The sequence below is a fragment of the Lineus longissimus genome, chromosome 3 (genome assembly GCF_910592395.1).
Source record: "Lineus longissimus chromosome 3, tnLinLong1.2, whole genome shotgun sequence".
NCBI lineage: Eukaryota > Metazoa > Nemertea > Pilidiophora > Heteronemertea > Lineidae > Lineus > Lineus longissimus.
Genome location: NC_088310.1, coordinates 20,497,293 through 20,516,505, shown reverse-complemented (window position 1 = coordinate 20,516,505; position 19,213 = coordinate 20,497,293). Strand labels below are relative to the sequence as shown.

Genomic DNA, 19,213 nt, shown 5'->3' with positions numbered 1-19,213 from the left:
ACTAAATGACGGCCCAAGTTACACGTGAAGGTTGTATATTGGCATGTATTTCCTTGCTGTTTACAACACGACGTTTTTGAATACCCGTCTAATGGCAGTTGGTTTTTGGTACAACGGCCAGTCGTTTTAGCATCGTGTGCTAAACTAACGTGATGAACAAGACACAATTAATGGCTTAAAAACTACCAACCTACCTGTTATACGCACTTGTAGAAAAATAATTCCCTGTCAAGCAGTCGGATTTCCTACAGACATCTACGGATTGACACCAAAGGCTTCAGATGACGAAGACCATTGCCGAAAAAAATCGGGAGTGGGACAATATCTCATCAGAAGTACGACAACACGTGGACGTATTCAGAGAAAAAGAAACTGTCGTCGTATTCAACGGAGTCGTAGTGTTCATCATCAGGAAGATAGCAAAGAAACCTGCAGCCAATTTAACAAATGGTTCTAGACTACCAGTTGTGTTAATCTATAGCGATCGATTGGCCGGCCACTAGCCTAGCTTTCTCATAACAACTTAAACGGTCATCCTCGATTTTGACCGCATACGGGACCAACACACGCACTGTATAAGCCGAGACCAGGGGGTCTTAGCATATTCCCTGCTATGACAAAGTCGATCAGAGCTAAGTAGGCCTGGACTTATGAGGCTTTAATCGTTGGTTCAAGAGCTTAATGCTATGATATACCAAGGAGTTTAAAAAATATGCTGCGCTACATTTGGTGAAAACGTCGAAAAGTAGAAATAGTTCGATAATATGGCGGTTGGCGTGTTTGTATCGGACGTGACTTGATGTTATAAAACGGCTTTACATGTACATAATGACGGTGAAGGTCAACTTGATATTGATAGATCGAAAATTCGTTTTTTCAGATAGAATTTCCCGTACACAATTTTTCTTTGCCGAAGTAGTATTGCCGCTTTTACAGGCTCAGATGTTCTTATAAAAGTGAACAGAGTATGTTATAGCTTGAGATCGCCCATGTAAGTCTCCTCTGCCAAAAATCAACGAGAAAGGTCATGTCCAATCAATTGACAATTGTAAAAAATATGACACATTGACACATCTTCTTCTGTTTGCACGACACTCTGGCTTACGATAAGCGACATCTATACTCTTAGTTTTATCTTTAATTTCAAGTACTATACACTCATTGTATATCATAATGAAACAGTTGCTGACCCTTGGTAATCTGGGACACAAGAGAATTAAGGAAACGCTCATATCGATTCATTGTAAAGTACGTGCAATACGCGTAACTGATATATCTCGATTTATCAAGACACTTATTTGGTAGCTACAAATTTCTTCAAAGAATGAGTTGTAAACAACAGATTGAAGTAACAACGGAAGTCGGCTTGTTGTAAGTGTCGTCACCACAACGGGCACAATTATGTACGCCCAATGTCTTTCAACATATATATACCTAGATGTGACCTAAGTAGTTAAGTCTCTGTTTTCGCCACTCGTTCCCTGCAAGTGATTATTCCACGGTCCCATCATGGACAAATATATGGGTTCGGTAATCGTTGCCTGGTGCGTACCACAAGAGCAATGGGCCCTTGAACAATTTCCCCTTCGACAATGGGCAACGCACCAGCGATCCATGCCTTTCCTTCTCGCCCAAGCACCAACTGCTCTACACCTATATGGCTTAGGTGGTTGAATTGGCACTGTTGGGTAGGTCATCTTGCAGGTGCAGTGGTAGCGGTTCCGTACGCCGCAGATCCCTTCCTTATGACAGTTCTGCTGACACCAATTTCTCATTAACTCCCCCCGAACATAGCCGCCAGACCAACGGCCGATAACTGTACACACCAGAATGCCTTTTCCGTTTGGCCCCGCCGTTGGTTTCGGTGGTTTGGTGGGTTCTGGCGGGTAGGTCATGCGACACCTGCATTGATTCCTTGGACAGTTCCCCGCCTGACAGTTCTTCTGACACCATCCTTTCATACGGTTCCCCATATGACGATTCCCAGCCCATCGACCGACAGCTGTACACACCAGCATTGCTTTGCCTTTCGGTCTCACTGTTGGAGGGGGACTAGTTTTCTCGAACTGTAAGTCGATTGAATCAATCTTATGGCCGCCGATTGGAGGGGCCAAAGTTACCTCGTCGATAACCGATCGTCGTGGCCTTGAACCGTGATGTAGACCCTGCTTGTTGCAAGTTTTCCATCCGGAGTGACGCCCATCTAAATATACGCAAAATCACTTTTATAACTTTTTGAAATTCTATGATCTGATGATAATGGCTTACATTCTTCAACCCTTAATACGATTTCAATGAATTCGAACTCTGATCATGTTATGTTGAGGATAGAGTTGTGACCATCAGCTGGTCAACAATCGGCATTAAGTATTTCGGCCATACAAAATAGGATATAAACTTTTAAAAAAAAAAAAAACAGTCAGGGAAGGACAATTTCAATGGAGATAACGTTTGTTCGAAGAGACTGGTGCCTACCTGTGTTTCTGATTCTCCACTGCAGGATGCAATTCTTACAATCTCGATATGCTGGATCGTACGGGGGCAGTAAGGTGATAGTTGACACAATCCTCCTAGTCTCACCTTTCGGTCCATGATATCTGCTGATCCATGACAGACTGTTGAAAACAAATGGAAATATGACAAAAATTTATGAATATATAAGTCGAAACGAAAAAGAGCTTGGAGTAAATGACCATCCATTTCCAGGGGCATTCATTTCGAAATTTCGAAAGTGCAAGAACTACAGAATGGCCAAATATCTCTTACTAAGTGATGCAATCTGTTTCGTCTCTCTGACAAAGTCTGTAGTCTTCGTAGTCGCGATGTTGGAAGTCAGCGACATGGACAACTGTCTTGAACTGGTAAGCAGCTTTGGTCTGTAAAGTAAACGATGGCACACATTCATTCAGAGGTCGTTACTACCAACTTGTCAGGACAGACCTAGCTAAACGAATATACAATTATGTACCAATACCTATCTCAGTGGCAGAAACTATATTTGTTGCAAGAATCTGCAGCTGTTCTCGCTTTGAAGAACTTCATGGCTTCTTTACAAAGAGAAAATGCAAGACAAAGATTTCAGGTCAAGTCAAGTGCTTGAGCGAACTTTTGATGCAGATGTAATAGCCTCGAAAGCAGTCACGACCCAGATGCATGTTCATTTAGATGTACTCACCCGTTCTGCGGAGCACCCCGTTAGCTTCCATGTTTGAATCTTCCTGATATCCGGGACCCGGGCTCCACTTGCCAAACAGAAGATACCAATCACGCAGTACAAGACTAATCGAAATTTCATTTTGTTTCGATTAACGCGCGCAAATAGTTTTCAAAGCGGTTCTGGTGAACTCGATGTGTCTTGGAATTGCATTCAAAACTACTATACAAAGTAAAATTGATGTTACAGTATCTCATGTCAGACCATCTGAGAAAGATGTCTTAGTTAAAATCATGTCGTAAAAAGTAAACCAGCTCATGTCCGTGCCACAACCCACTTTTTGATAAGCTCATTGCGATGGGTCAACGACGTCCCCACCTCGCAAGATCAATGATATTTGTCCAAATAAACGGAATCTAGTTTTTATCTAGGACACAACGCGTTTTCTGAGGAAAGAATGCAAGGTACCCTTTGCTGTGGCGCTCCGATTCGCCCACAGTGCCCTTTTTCAGTTGAACTGAAATCATTTTCAGTTGAACTTATAGTATTTTTCGAGTTGAACTGAAGATAATTCAAGTTGAACTGCACAGGAGTAATCAGTACTGAAGGGCCGAAGCTATCCACGTCGTCCAAGCCGGCCTCATTTTTTCGAGAGGTGACATTTCGATCCTTCAAGTATCATCCTCTTGTAATTCGGTCTTCCAACAGTACTGTAAACACATGTACATGTACATAGCATGAAAAGAGAATGAAATAACACGCGACACAATTCATTCGGTTTATGACATCTTTTGTTTTTCATTGCATACATTACATGTATCTACATGTACTATAAAACAAACCAAGTTTGATAGTCATAGTTTTTTCATTGTTCAAATTATTATTTACTTTGATACATTCTAAGCTTTGCTTAAAGAGAGAACTTGGGCATGAGATATGTTGTTTTTTGATAGGAAAATGGTTTCCAGCAGTATCCTCACTTCTCTAGACGAGATCTTTGAAAAAAAATCATTAAATTGCAATAAACAGTGCACTAGAATGGAAAGTAACCGTAGGCCACCCTGAAATTTGCAGGCCATGTCCAGTTCCGCATAATTGTATCACTACATTGGTGGCACATGATGGTGAGTATTATTCTTTTGGCCACCTAGATCCCATGCCCAAGTTGTTCCTTTGAGAATATCTGAATAGGTTGATGCATGCACATTGAACATTTACACATGATATCACAGCCAAGTGTGTCCGCATCACGACGTGCTGGTTGTCGCACTGGACATCGTTGTTTAGTTGGTCGCAAATGTCGATACATTCGGCATGTCATTCGTTTTGGGAAGAAGATTCAATACATGACAATACCAGAGCAATCAGAATAAAAAATACCCAAATATTCCTTTACTGGTAGCACCGGCTCCTGTGGAGCTCGCCAGTACTTCTAAGTCGAGGAAACTGAAGTGAGTGTTCGGCCCGGGTGTTCGGCTTCGGCTTCGAAACAAGTGCACCTATCTTTAAGGCAATTACCTTTAGCGCAGTTGTGTTTGCACCACTCCGACATACCATTAACAGTCATCCACATCCCCTTTGAACGGCACGTCGGACCTTTTGGGCCGGGCGCTTCACAAATACAATGAGAACGTGGACAGAATCCTGCTTCGCAATTGACGACACACCAGTTATCCATGCCAACTACTGTAGCATACTGCCCGACCGGCCTACAGTCGGATTTCGGGGGGTTTGTGTTCTTGCATTCGCAGCGGTCTGGCGGACAGTATCCTCCCGCGCAGTTCTGCTCGCACCATTTGTTCATCCCGGGGACCGAGGTCCACAGACCCACAGCTTTGCATTGTTTCGGCTTCGGAGGCTGCGTAGGTGGAAGGGTCATTGGAGGTGTAGTCCTGTGTAACTCCAAGTCAATGGAATCAATCGTCCATTCAAAGCTGGGAGGTCCTAAGGTCACCTCTGCTATATCTCGGCGTAGTCTCCCTCTCTGGTGATTGTGATGCTTGTGGCAGGTCCTCCACATGGAGTGTCGTCCGGCAGCTGAAGTAGAGATAGGAAGGTAGAGTTATACATGAGCTACTGTCTTAATCCATTAAATCAAGAGCTGAATACTTTATGGTTTATGGTGCCCATGTGACCTTCGTTGACAATTTTTATTACACTGGCAATTTTTTTGGTGCTCCTACAAAAATCCATAAATTGTCCATTTATTTCTTCATTTTTACACTCACCTTTGTTGATACGCCACTGTAGAACGCAGTCCTGGCACTGTACTCGGTCGCGAGGTAATGTGATCTGGGACATAATGATCGTGCTTTCCCCCTTCATGATCCGATGAGTGTTTGTCCACAACAGACTCCTTTAAAGAAAAAGAAGTACAAAATTCACATAAGCATGCACTTGCCAATGAACCTTGCATAGTATGTGCACGCGAAGCAGCAAAAGGCACTCTATAGTCACCACATCCCGAAATGACTGATCGAGGAAAATCCTGGATGATTGGTTCATTTGTTTTTAAAGGGACAAATTGGGCATAAGATATGTTGGTTTGTCATGCAAAAATGGCTTCCGGCAGGACCTCACGACACATAGAAGTATCCCTTTCTAATAGAAACCACTTGAAATAGACTGAGGAACGTAAGAAGGTCCACTTACTGCATGGTACAATCCGTGTCCTCCCTGCGACAAACCCTGTAAGATATGTCATCATCATGGTGGAGTTTGTGGGAACCCGCCGCGTGGACCAATACCTTGATCTGACTGGTGGAACTCGTCGTCTGCATGAAATAAATCAGAAGAAAATTTGTAGCCAATAAACGCAAGCCATCTAGTTCGAGCTATTTCGGCGACTTAAGTTGTCTCAACCTGATGAGGGAGAATGTGACTTTAAAAAAGAGGATGTGGCGACTTCATCTTGACTTGTGCGATATCGAAACCACAATCATTCATACAGAGGTCTGTCGGGAAACGATGCTGGTCAATTGAAATGAGGTGTTGATTATTGCACACACTGTTTGCACTGGCACGCACTGTGCACTGTTTGCCAATACATTGTATCATAATTTTGTTGACCATGATATGAATGGTGTTGGTTTGCAAAAACCGGTTACATTTGTATTTGCGCATATCAGTTGGAATGTTTGTTACAAGCAGTTAATTCAGATTTTTGAGAACGTTTTTGTATCTTGATCCAAAGTCGAGACACTTAAGGCCGCGTTCTGAGTTCGACACTCGTTTCTTATGTATAAATATGTTATGTATTACTCTTATGACATGTTACAATGTACTGATGAGATGCCTTGGTTGTATCACGGCACGTTTCACAAGTCAAAAAGCAGTCATTTTCATCATCAAAATACAATAACATCATGATCATCGATAACATATTGTTGACAAATTATTGTAGTATTCACTACTGTGGCCTCACTCGATAGCATTTAATTTTTGATTTTACAGAACCAAAGTGGTTTGGTAGCCGATTTGGATTCCCGTATCAAAGATTTCACAGCCTATATTCTCCCTTTAAAGGGTGAAGTACGGTGTGACCCAGAAATGTCAGATTAGTCTTATTTAACTAATTAAAAGCAAATATGAAGAATCAATACATTTTTCGACAATAAAATGTCAAGAATCAACCCAAAGTTTGACGATCGACTTGATACTTCAAATACATATTTCAATTTGATATGATAGGTGCATGATAATGTCAATAAGACATCTATCAACCCAGAAGACTGAGTATTCGCCGGGAATTGTCCTATTGTCAAATTAACCCACAATGATCTGGCCCGATACCCCCCCCCCAAGATTTTCAATAGGCCTATGAACTTTCTAAACATCTGGCCCTGACCCTGCACCTGAGTAGACCTACAGTTGATGATTTGCGCTGGGCATGTCTTTACAGAAACAAAATTCGAACGGCTCATTTCGTAAAAGTATCACCTAAATCTAAAGAAGATGTTGCCATCCATTCTTTCTCATAAATATCTTTAAAATGGAATTAACATAAATGAATAAATCTGCACCAAGTATGCGCTTCTCGCTACCGTACTCACCCATTTCGTGGCGCACCACGTCTTCTGTTCCCTTTCTTTCCATTTCTCCAGCTTCCTCGCATCTGGCATCAGCGCTTCGCTGGACAGGCAGGCAATAACAAAAACACAGCAAAACAAACCAACTCCAATCTTCTGCGCCATCTCCTCCAACGCCAAATATCGTCTAGCAAAATACCCCCAAAATAGTTATTTTGAGTCAAATTGTCCGCTTTAACACGTTATCTCCCTTATTTCTTGTTGTCACTGGTATTCGCAAAATCAACACAACCCGGAAAAGTCAGGAATATTTACTGCTGTACTGTATTCTGGTTCGTCAGTTGTATTTGTTTCTCTCTCGTCTGCTCACTCGAGAAGTGGACCATCTTATATCTGTCGTCACTTCTAGACGAGGTCGTAATGATAACCTTTTTGATTCCAAGTAGGACTAATAAACCTTAAAGGTGAGGTAGCCTTCCCGGAAACTGTCATACGTCTCGGCCATCCGCGTTGTTCACCAAAAAAGGTAACTTAAAGAAAAGAGAACACATCAACAGGAAGAGACTGAGTGCGTTGAAAAACATTTGATTTCATATTGGGTCACGTTTTTAATTGCATAATTACCAGGTGATACTGAAATGAAACCCATGCTTATGTGAATACCCAGGGCACACTCTACCTTTTAAACTACTCGACTCCAGCCCCCACCTTTCTTTTTCTTTGACACCGGCAACTGAGTTCCGATGCTTATCCGGGATGCTTCCTCACTTTATATGCCTGATTCCGCTACCCCTTACGTATCCCACGCATTGGCATTAAAAGTCGTGTCATTCACATTATTTTTACAATTTATTGAAATGGGCGTAAAGCTTTCCTTGTTTCGAGGTATTTATTGTTGGTGAATCTGAAAAAAAGTAGAACCGGAACACTCCATGCACAGCACAGTAGCCCACTCCGCAGCTCAGGCTCCAAGACACAATGATGAATGTCCAGATATGTGGTCCATGTTGTTTTCTCGCATGGCCACTTCTGATCATACGAAAATCTAGTAATTCGCTTGAAAGTAGCATCTGTTCGGAGGGGGTCCTGATTGGAGCTGCTGACACCCCTGTTGGCCTAATCCCCCGAGGTTTCATTGTTTTGCTACCTTGTCGGAACGCACTTCAGCCCACATCGACGGTACAAAGTTGCACGACACAATTTGGTCGCTGACAAGAAAGAAGTTGGACATTTTGCCTCCTAAACAAGATTACAAGACTTAGCCATGTCGCTGATGAGAGTACTTCATGAAAATGAATGCTTTCATGTCGCCAGAACAAGACAACAGATAAAGAGACATTTTCGACGAGGGTTTTTGAACATCTCATGACATGGGTCGCCAGGATTAGTCGTGATTTAGTTCGAATAGCTGGCCACGCCCGTATCCGAGCCATTTAGAACTCAGCAATCTGATTTTCTTTTTTATTAAGAGGGCTCTTAACAAATTGTGAATTGGTGCCCAGTGAAAACGACGTCGGTAGGGTAATCTTAAAACGGTGAACACGATGTTATCCCTCGGAACCATAGCTGTTCTGGATGGGGCAGTCATTCAACGGACGTGACCGAGGCGGAAAAATACAAGGTGTCCGCAGGCAATGGGAGTCAGAAGTTCGTTGTCTGGGAGAATTATCATTCAAGCACCCTTTCATAGTTCTCCCTTTTAAGCTCAGGCGGCGACATTGGTAAAATTCGGTATCAAGAAATAAGACCTACGAGAGGTTAAGAAAAACACAAATTTCATGTCACAAGTTTTAATTTTCTGTGCCAAACCATAACAGAATACATATCATTTAGTATTTTAAAACATTTTTTTTCGATAGTGTGTTGAATGATGTACTCCTACATAACTGGAGGCCAGCATTTGTATTAAAATTTGTACGGATGGCTTTGATATTCAGCCACATGTATATGAATGCAATCTTAATCAACTTCATTTGTTATTCGCTTTGTGTAGAATATCAAAAACGGGTGCTTAAACCTTTCTGATAATATGAATAAATATTTCATTATTGTCCAATACATTGTATTACACAATACTGCACCGACGTGATCAAAGGTACTACTATAGGCCAATGGCAAACTCAATATCACACGAGATATTTTGACAAAACAATCCTTTGACAGATTTAGAGCAAAATATTGACATTTAAAAAATTTGATTGAATAAACACTTTTATGAAGTGTTATTTTGATAAGGTACAAGTAAGCAGCGCAGATTGTTCTTCTTTGATTTGCGGTATTGATGAGAATATTATTAAAGTACGTTAACCTACTAGTGCATACCATTATGATGCATAAGGCTCTTTCCAGGCTAACTATACTCAAACCTCCTTATATAGGTGACTGGAGTCGTTAATTGTTAAAATCAGCAATATCCTTCACAAAAATCTATTATGATGCATTCAGTGTATACATGTGCACGCACGCCTACATTACAATGTATTTGGCATGAACTTTAAATGAACATGCTAAATGACTGCTCTGCTACCGAATGGCCGATCTGCTCACAAAGTCCTCCTAGACAACTTAATTACAATCCAACAAAGCTTAGTTACTGAATACAATTAAACATTTTGTCTACAATATCGTTAGGATGACCTCTGCTACAGTCATGACCTCAGCCATTTGCTAAAGAATGATGCTTCTGTGGGAGGAGTCAATGGGGCTATTTTCCTGTATGAATTGTCTCTACTTCGTTCATCAAAAATTGTTTACATGCAGATATATATGTCATATATGACGTGGACAATTAATCGCCAATTTATTAACGAATCAAAGCTGATGACTGCAGAAAATTGTTGTCAGTCCGATTCATTTGTGGTGAAATTATCTGTGTGGAGTCATTTTGTATACCGTTATTCACTGGTTGTTTAGGTTTGCAGAGTAACGGATTCAGATTTCAATTTCAAATTCAAACTTTTGACATGGAGCAGCGATCTAGTTTCATGATTGATCGGATACTAGAGGATATCAGCAGGGAGAGTAATCGGGTGGTCCCGGGTTCGAACCCTCCTTGTGACCATTTACCAAGTGATAACAGTCATGTTGAACTCGACATTGACAACATTTCTGATTTCGAGGAGGAAGTTACTCCTGACAAAGTTGGCGTTTCGAGTATTCAGACAGTTCCAGAGACAAATAAACCCAGCGAGAATGCATCACTGGTTAAGGATGCAGAGAAAAAGCCAAACGTACGAGGAGAGAAACCACCGTTTAGCTACAACGCCATGATCATGATGGCCATACGGTCAAACCCAGAGAAACGCCTAACCCTTAACGGAATCTACGAATTTATCATGCAGAACTTTCCATATTACAAAGAGAATAAACAGGGATGGCAAAACTCTATCCGTCACAATCTCAGTCTGAATAAGTGTTTTGTGAAAGTGCCGCGACATTATGACGACCCAGGGAAGGGTAACTACTGGATGTTGGACCCTTCAAGTGACGACGTCTTCATCAGTGGGTCAATGGGAAAGCTAAAGCGACGTTCATCAACAAGGAGCAGGCTACCAGGTCTGGCAAGGACTGGGTTTTACCCGGGGCACCCCTACCCCACAGACAGATTGCAACAACCGTGGGGACTGCCTCAATACTTCTTACAACTTTCACCCTCGCTGTCACCCTCTGTCATCAGTTATTATGGTTACCCATATGCACCCCGCCCCGGTAACCAAGACTTCAACACGATGGTTCGCCCCGTTGCTCGGAGGAACTTCAGTCTTGATAACATCATGTCAAAGGAATCCAATATGGCCACCGGATTCCCGAGAACAGAACCCCTGTCGACCTCTATTATAAGCCCGGACTTTTCACGGCAAAGTCTCCCACCTATGACTACAAATCAGGACATCTACGGCAGTCTAAGTACCATGAGCTCAGACATGGTCATGGACCTCTCCTTGCGTACCAACCTGGACAGACGGTACAGACACGCTGAGGGACTCTCCGTACCACTGTTTCCATCGAAGAGTTAGTACAGCCCATGGTCGTGTACGGAAAATGATGAAGGTGAGGCAGGTCTCTGGTATTGCAGTACAAATATGTAAAATCTACTGTCCTTAATCATGAAGCTTTCTCAAAGTTGATTAAAATGGCTGATATGCGTAATCTGCATGGAGATATTGGTGTAAGTACCCAACAACCAAGAGGTTATATAGAAAGACTGATATTCATCAACTCTGCTTTAAATATAATGAGCATGATCCAAGATTGGAAGCCATCTTGGATTTATCAAAATAAAACACACCATTAACGGGTGCAGTCTCCGAACCTAGCCTTGAACCGATTTTAGGGATGCCTCGCTCTTTTCTGAAGGTTCCGATCATACATTGGCTGGTCTTTTTCGGATATTTTCTGTGGGCATCGTTTCTGCAAGGATCGAAGTAAAGGAGTACAAAAAACTTTGAAAACAATTTATCTGAAAAAATCTTAAAAAGGGGTAAAAACCATCAAATAAAACTCCCGGATGCACTAATTTTACATCTTAAATCATGAAAACGCTATTGCGATATAATAAAAACCTTCTGTAAGCTGAAAGAACGTAACCCCTTATTCCAGTTGAGCTGGCTATCTGTATCCCCCACCCCCCTCTGCTGCGGAAACTCTGGTGAGCCCCCTTTTCAGTCTGGTCTCCACGTCGCGATCACAAATCGGTTTGTTTATAGGTCGGATATCCTATTTGCCATACCAGTAAATGAGTTGGCAAACAAATATGTTGATCATCAAAAAAAATTATATTTGACTCCGTCAGAATTTCTAGTCGGCGAATACAAAATGTACATTACAGATGCATTACTGGTGAAAAACGAGGCTTATTAACCGTATTTATCCACTGTAATAACCTGTAATTGTTGAAACAACATTTGTTAGGCCCCAATTAAATTTAATTCAAATGACCCGTTGTTGAGCATGATGAAAATCACCCATCTATTCGAACGTAAAGAGAAACTATGGCACCGGTATACTACACAGTATGTATGGCCAGACAGATAATGCAGTACATGTACAGTGTTCATCTGTTCTTAGCACGTACATTACAATGTAGGCCAACGCCTGTACAAAATATTGTTTAAGTTCTATTAAGAGTTACAGGTACAGTTTTTCAACATTTAGTCCGAGAAGGGAAAGTTTCATTGTATAGATTTTTGGAAAGCGGCATACATGTAGATCAACCCTCTGTCTTTTCAGATGAGGATTGATGATGTCTGAAGTTCTACGAGATGAAGATTATACAGGAACGATGATCGCAGCTCAGAATGGTTTCTACTTAACGTGGATATTACGGGTTCTTTGTCATTTTCAACGGTACAATACCATCTGCTGGACACTGAAAGATATATACATGTACATGTAACTATATACATAACGACGGTGCCAAACCTATAAAGTACCCGACTAGGAGCTACATACATGTCTTGCCAATTCTTTGTGATATCCTTGATGTCGACTAATCTATATCGGTATCGGGAATAAACATTTTTATCGAAAATTTCTGAAGATGTACACTCATGTGATCGTATGCTGATATTGGAAGTGTCACGAGACTTTACTTACAAAATGGACGAACGTAACAGCACCCCGACTGATCTGATGCTTGGCACATCGGAAGCTTTTAACCATTGTCGTGGGAGGTGATTAGCCAAATAAATGACAAATCGCCTGATAACTTTATAGAATCGGTCAAATTAGTGGCTCATCACTTATTTATATTGTCAACCATGTAGAATATATTTGTAGTGTTTTCTAATGAAAATGTTGAAGGCCAAGCATCGAAAACAAAACAACGTTTTTGTATTCAAAAACAGAAATTTGAAAAAAAGTGTCATTCGAAATAAACTATTGGATATGGTGCGTATTTCCTAAATATTTTCGATATCGAATTTGCAATGGGCCCTGCTAGAAATCGTTTGTGCAAGTGCAATGGACTTGAAACATAACACGATCTAATTTTTAAAAATGCAGCACATTCAGATATTTATTGTTTGAAATATATATTCCAATCAAATTCATTTCCGAAACTACATGATGACATCGAAAACGGCACTTAAATTACAATGTGGGTGTGGGGTTGTGATGATTTTTAGAAATGGACAGGATTAATAAACCTATCTTTTTCTGATGTAGTCATGTAACTGATTAACGATTCTATGGTGAAAATGTGTTATCGTTAGCCCATACAACAACACATTCCACATTGGGTAACCTCTGGTATATCGAGAATATTTAATACATAGATTTCGATAAAGAAATAGCGGTCTTTTTTATCATAAATATTATTTCTATCATAACACTTCTATACACACTTCTATTGTTGATATTACATTTCGGTAAAGCATCGAGCACTCGAACCGATCTACTAGTCTAACATATGTTAATTGATTTATTCTTGGGGTGCAGAATATTTCAAAACTTTTCAAATTCACGACTTGTCATCTTTGGCCTCACGATAGATTTCACCAGCTAGCTGCTTTCACGAGGAGTTGTGACTGGTCTCTTTTTAGGTTTCTCGTGAAAAACAGGTCTATATCCCCGGGAAGCAGACGTCAGTTGCTGTTAATATCGGCCATAGGAAGATACGCATCAAGACACCTGACTGGTCATTTTTTACGGATGTTGTATAAACCACATGAAGCCGAACCCCTCCGGCAAAGTTTTTTTCTCGTTTCGATAAACTCGATATCGGTTTGAGTTGCAAAATAGAATTGAATGATGTGGGTTTTTTTAGATAAAAAAGACCACAAATGTTTGTCTGGTGATGACATAGGCTGTCTGCGTGTTGTTCTTTTTGGGCTGTGGGGTGTGAGACCGCAGTAAGCGAAGTTAGAGACCACCTCATGGGTTTGGCTGGGCCGTGCCCCAATTCCCTTGAATCGCGGTTTGAGCCAGCGTTTTCATCCTTGGGTACGGCTGCAGTGCAATCTGATTTGAATTGAGGGGTGTTTTTAGAGAAAAATAAAATAGTGTCTTTCGAAACCTGGTGCTACGGTGTTTTTTACTGCTGGGTGAGCACCCTTGCCCATTGAATGGAAGAACCCCTCACAGAGAGGTTACAAGGGAGTAAAATGTGTCTGAAGAGACAAACACGTCTATGAGCACCTGTTTAATGTTATGTTTTGTTAAGGATTAGCAGCGAGCCAACGTCAGGGGACCATACGGTCCGAGTGGGCTGGGCGGCGGGTTTTGGGACCAGCGGGTTCGCGGTATGTGGCGGTAGAGCGGCAGGTTAGGGGCGGTTCACCCGCAGTATCTACGGTCAACACCCTCTCCGCACACAATATACCATTATAAGTGAGTTATGTTTAAATGTTACTCATTGAGGTTTAACTCGATATAGGACAATAACGGCATGTTCCGACCAAAAGAGCTGATTTTAAATAGATCATAACAGACAACAACATAATAAGATGCCTCCAGCTCATTTTAAGGTGCCCATTCGAAATTTGTTGAAGTTTTGTTGAATTATTTCGGTCTTAGGGTTGCATGAAGAGCTAAAAAAGGATTATCTGTTAAATACTGCCATTTGCACGAATTTGCCGCGTGACCCCCAGGATCTGTCTAAATTAATGCTCATATCGTGTCAAGTACCGGGTAGTTAATTGTACCAGTGTAATAAAATTATTCATATTTTTTTTGTCAAATGCTACATTGTACGCTGAAACCGAGACATTTTTTTCAGTTGGCTTAAAAAAACATTTTTTGAAATAATCCGATTCTTTTTTACAAGTTTATTTTGCTTGAGGGCTGTTGCTGGCAAAAGGAGGAGATGCTTTACAGAGGAATAACCGAGAAGAAAAATGTATGACAGTTTTCAAATTGCCAATCAAGTCGAAAACAGCTTCCTTAAGGTTACTTAAAAATGAAATCCTGAATATAACCATCAAGCCGTCTTGAAAGTTTTCATTAAATTTGACAACTGCTTCATTCAAATAATCGAAATTTTATTCAACTACGTGCCAAGCCTCAGAGACAGCGTTTCATAATATCACACTTCGTTAGATGCCCTGGGGTAGCCCGCGGTCCATCTTTGATCGACAGGCGAGCGGCGAGACCTAAAGCCCTTCACACCCACCCAAAGGCAATACCGCCAACTTGTGTTGTCGCCAGCGCGATATTTCCAAACCCAACTCGACCGTAGGTCAATCCGAAGAATCGGATCCATCACGTATTTGTCAGTGCCTTGATCTACGCCAGCGGCGAACATGAAACCATTGCAGCAACCCGAGGCCCACGCTTCGGTTTTAATTATTCCATTTGTTGCCCTAGTTAATGATTCTTGTTGCATTGCTAAAGATGTCGTCACAAAACACCTTTAACAACTTCACGGCTTATGCCCGGAGCTGCTTTTTAAATTCCCCTGGGGAAATTCAACTTTCAATTGAATGACGCCAAGGATTAGAAGTTGAGGATGCACTAGCGTTAAACTCAACAGCTTTCTCCGTCCATTTCGCTCAGTCCAAGCTTTATTGCTAGGACTTGCCGACTGACGTTTGAACGGGTCGCTTTTTAATAGCGGTACCAAGCGAATGAAAGTTTTTTCCCCCGAATGCAAGAATTGGTGAAGAAGTTACACTTGCTAATATAGCAGCAGTGCTGCCAGCTCTGGGGGCTGCTGATGGAAAATCCTTCACCTGCCAGCAATAATATCAGTCACAGGCTCGTGATAATAAAGCTAGGCAATGTTTCCATTTAACTTGAGCTTCTCATGAATTGGTGCGGATATTTATGCAAAATTAAAGTTAATTATCTCACAATGAATGCAACCATTATAACGAGACTCTGAATATGAAAAAAAGATATTGTATTATTTCACATTATTTCGTATTTCTGGTCTGCAGCCGTCCCGGTTTGTACGTCCCGGTTCGCGTTTGTACCATTTCTATGACTCGGATGAGTATCAATTAAGGTCTGGTGGCCAATTGTTGTGTCAGCAATCATGATTATTAAATTCAGAATTAACGTCGAAGAAACAGTTGTTGGGAAGAATGTGACAATATACGTCCCCGGTATCTTTTATGATACTGACCGCCCGGCCAAAGCGGCACCTGCATGTTGATTTTTTGCATTGCCGATTACTCGGTCCGCGTTTCCTTTGACCCGCGCGGTCACGTGCCGCATCACGTGTTCGATTCCGATGATGTGGGCTGCACTGTTGGACTTTATTAGAGCAGACGATCTGATTCCCCAGTTATTTTGATATCAAACTGTGATTATTGCTGTGTACCTTGTCATACACAAAATGGCCACGTATTTTTCAATTGATAAACGACATCGAACACAACGTTCGGAACCTTGACTAAAGTCACCATTCGGTGGGTCTAAACGGAGGACCAATGCTGGAATCATCGCAAAATCACCATTATTGAACTCACTGCTGAGGCCGAACTATGATCACGTTTTAATGAGCCTTTGATAATAGTACATTGTACGTTTGGTCTTTGATTTCTTTTCCAACCGGAGTCAGGAGCAAATGCACCGGGAAGATACATAACGCGAACGGAACCTACCACCGCTGGAACGAAGGGTTGCTCATCGTCCGTATTGTTGCTCGACATTTAATTGCTAGTGAACAATTATCTTTTGATTAGAGGGGAAGTAAAATAATAGTTTTTAATTATGGAAACGTCGTTTTCTTAATATAAGAGGTTCTGGCACTTGCCGGCGGCGAGGATAGTTTCACGGAAGCTTGATAGAGACGCCCAGAAGGCGGACTTGAAACCAGTGTGATGACACTGCATGTAACCCGATCGGTATCAAATTTCACAGAAGATTATTGGCATGTGGTGTTTTAATTAAAATCTTCAGCCGGGAAGGAGAGTCAAGACATCCTCGCTTTTGTTGGCAAGTGAAATATCGTACACCCGAACTAGAAATGCGAAAGCGTAGCCTCTTAATCTACATCGAGCTCCAAACATTTCCCAACGTTTCGTTATTAGCCAGTTTGCTTTAATTTCCCCGCGGTATCTCATAAATGGTGCATTCTCATTATCGAAAACGTGTCTTTCAAAATCGGCCCCGACCAGTGGTTCTATAGGTGCCAAGGGCTCAAGACCCGAATACGCCTTGGGCCCAGACCGGCGGTCACCGAACCATCCAACATTCCGCCCGAACAAGTGCCTCTGGCGCGGCCTTTTATTGGCATACCTCTTGGCCAAATTTGTGCCTTATGAATATTAATATCATAACTCACCCATGGGCATGAGCCAGAGGCGTGAGTCGTTTTAGTTCACGAGTTACGAGGAGAATCTGCTGTGAAAGATTCATTGATGCCTTATGGCGCGGAAAAGGACTTTACACCTGGGAGAACAAGCCTCGATTTTGATGTCACTAATCACAAAGTTCTTTCGTGCACTTAAAGGACGGTGCAACTGGACCTTTAAGCATCTGTACCCATGGCTTATCACATACTCTTGCGTCGATACATACCCGTCCCAAAGGGTCCTTTTTTCATCTTGCAGATCATCAAAGCACTAAAGAAAGCATACATATATGACTTTTACAGTATGTCGGGTAAGCTGTTGAGAAAACTTTTGGGGTTGATTGTTAGACAAGCATGAAGCAAGAAATGATGAGAGCTCTATTTTGATAAGTAGACTAGTCTCCGGTACTGGGTTATGACTGATATTCATGCTTTTTTAATATCAAATTTTCTCTTGCAAACATCCCAGGAAACAATTCATGATCTCGCTTGGCTGATTCTGACCTCAAGGCAAGCATCCCAGCTATAGCCCTCGGGTTATGTGTTTATTTATGGCCATGGTACGCGCGGTCTAACAACCTGCTCCAAACGCCCCGCGAATCGAATGAAAACACGCGAAAATAAAGGAGTTGGTTTGATAGTTGAACAGATGGATGGCGCATCAATGACGGTGTGTTGTCAACCGTGGGAGATCCGAGAAACGTATCACCCGGAGGGTGTCGTAGAAACCAAACAAACATCAAAGACCCCGCCCCTCTAACGAGGTGGACAAGAGGCCAACATCGATACCTTGAGCCAGATGATACAGCAGTGCCTCGGGTCCTGCCTCGAACTCGTCCACTACATGAGTCGCCACCCCTAAGCTTCACCCACAAAGAAAACGCTTGGAACCTGTATACATCTTACGTTCGGATCGTGTTTTCCAAAACAGGGAGACAGATGTACCAAGGTTGTTAATTGTTCAAGTAATGGAGTCGATTACTGTTGCACCAAGACTGTTATCAGTCCAATCACGTAGTCGCATTCTGTTGCACAGAGGCCCGGATTCGCCTATCCAATCAAGCAGTCGCATATACTGTTGCATCGAGACTGTTGTTTTACCCAATCACGGACATAGATTGTATGTAGGTCGTTGCCCAATCAATAGAAGCATAAAATTGATAACAACAAATGAATCAAGTCCTTTTAAGAAGGGGAACTATGTCCAGTCCAGTCAATGAAGTGACGGAGTATAGTTTTTGGCTTATGATTGATTTAATTCAGACATCTATTAAATGGAAACACCCAATGACCAATACGCCATTGCCAAATGCCTTTCAATGATATGACAAACTAATGCCAATTTTAAAGAGGGCCATTTTTATGTGTTCTCAATCATGCAGTTTATGAATGAAATAGAAATGATTGATCTAATGAGGCGGTGTCGGTTGACATCACTTTTTCAATCAGAGCTTTCCCGCATCTTTTCATCCGCATCCGCTCAATAGATCTCCGTGAATCAACCAGCATCCGACTTGTCTACGCTAGTTAAATTTTCACACTCGGCTTCATACACCGGACTTGGCTTTTCAGCCTCAACAATCCCAGCAGAAAATCATCGGAAGTTTTATTGGATGAAAAAGTACATGTAGCGCTGATGAAGTGTTGTGCATTGTCGGTGAGATATTGGACCTGCACCACGAGTTCCGGACCTGTTGCCGCAGCACCTCAACCAGCGGTCGTCTGCTCAACGATGCAATCTTGCCCCGAAGGCTACTTCCTTTGCAAATCTGCAGTCATGAGACATATAAGAAT

The 19,213-nt window shown here is 41.8% G+C and overlaps 3 protein-coding genes across 4 annotated transcripts; 1 reads left to right on the top strand and 2 right to left on the bottom strand.

Annotated features, from left to right (window-relative positions):
• Positions 1-970: 970 nt before the first annotated feature.
• LOC135485061 (uncharacterized) lies at positions 971-3,499 on the bottom strand. The gene is made up of 4 exons (XM_064766791.1): positions 3,176-3,499; positions 2,767-2,876; positions 2,476-2,615; positions 971-2,203 (listed from the first exon to the last, which is right to left on the bottom strand). Exons 1-4 carry the CDS (start codon positions 3,293-3,295, stop codon positions 1,446-1,448), a joined length of 1,128 nt encoding a protein of 375 aa, XP_064622861.1. The 5' UTR covers positions 3,296-3,499; the 3' UTR covers positions 971-1,445.
• Positions 3,500-3,934: 435 nt separating this feature from the next.
• Positions 3,935-7,549, bottom strand: LOC135485060 (uncharacterized). The gene is made up of 4 exons (XM_064766790.1): positions 7,207-7,549; positions 5,807-5,928; positions 5,383-5,510; positions 3,935-5,191 (listed from the first exon to the last, which is right to left on the bottom strand). Exons 1-4 carry the CDS (start codon positions 7,345-7,347, stop codon positions 4,587-4,589), a joined length of 996 nt encoding a protein of 331 aa, XP_064622860.1. The 5' UTR covers positions 7,348-7,549; the 3' UTR covers positions 3,935-4,586.
• A 2,514-nt stretch (positions 7,550-10,063) lies between these two features.
• On the top strand, positions 10,064-14,898 carry LOC135484171 (forkhead box protein G1-like). Of its 2 annotated transcripts, XR_010446426.1 has the most exons (3): positions 10,064-11,232; positions 12,412-13,071; positions 13,725-14,898. XR_010446426.1 is itself a non-coding variant. In XM_064765370.1 (2 exons), the coding sequence occupies exon 1, from the start codon at positions 10,146-10,148 to the stop codon at positions 11,196-11,198; it is 1,053 nt and encodes a 350-aa protein (XP_064621440.1). In that variant the 5' UTR covers positions 10,064-10,145; the 3' UTR covers positions 11,199-11,232; positions 12,412-14,898. The 2 variants fall into 2 exon arrangements, 1 of the variants encoding a protein (XP_064621440.1); XM_064765370.1 differs by having other exon boundaries at positions 12,412-14,898.
• Positions 14,899-19,213: the final 4,315 nt, after the last annotated feature.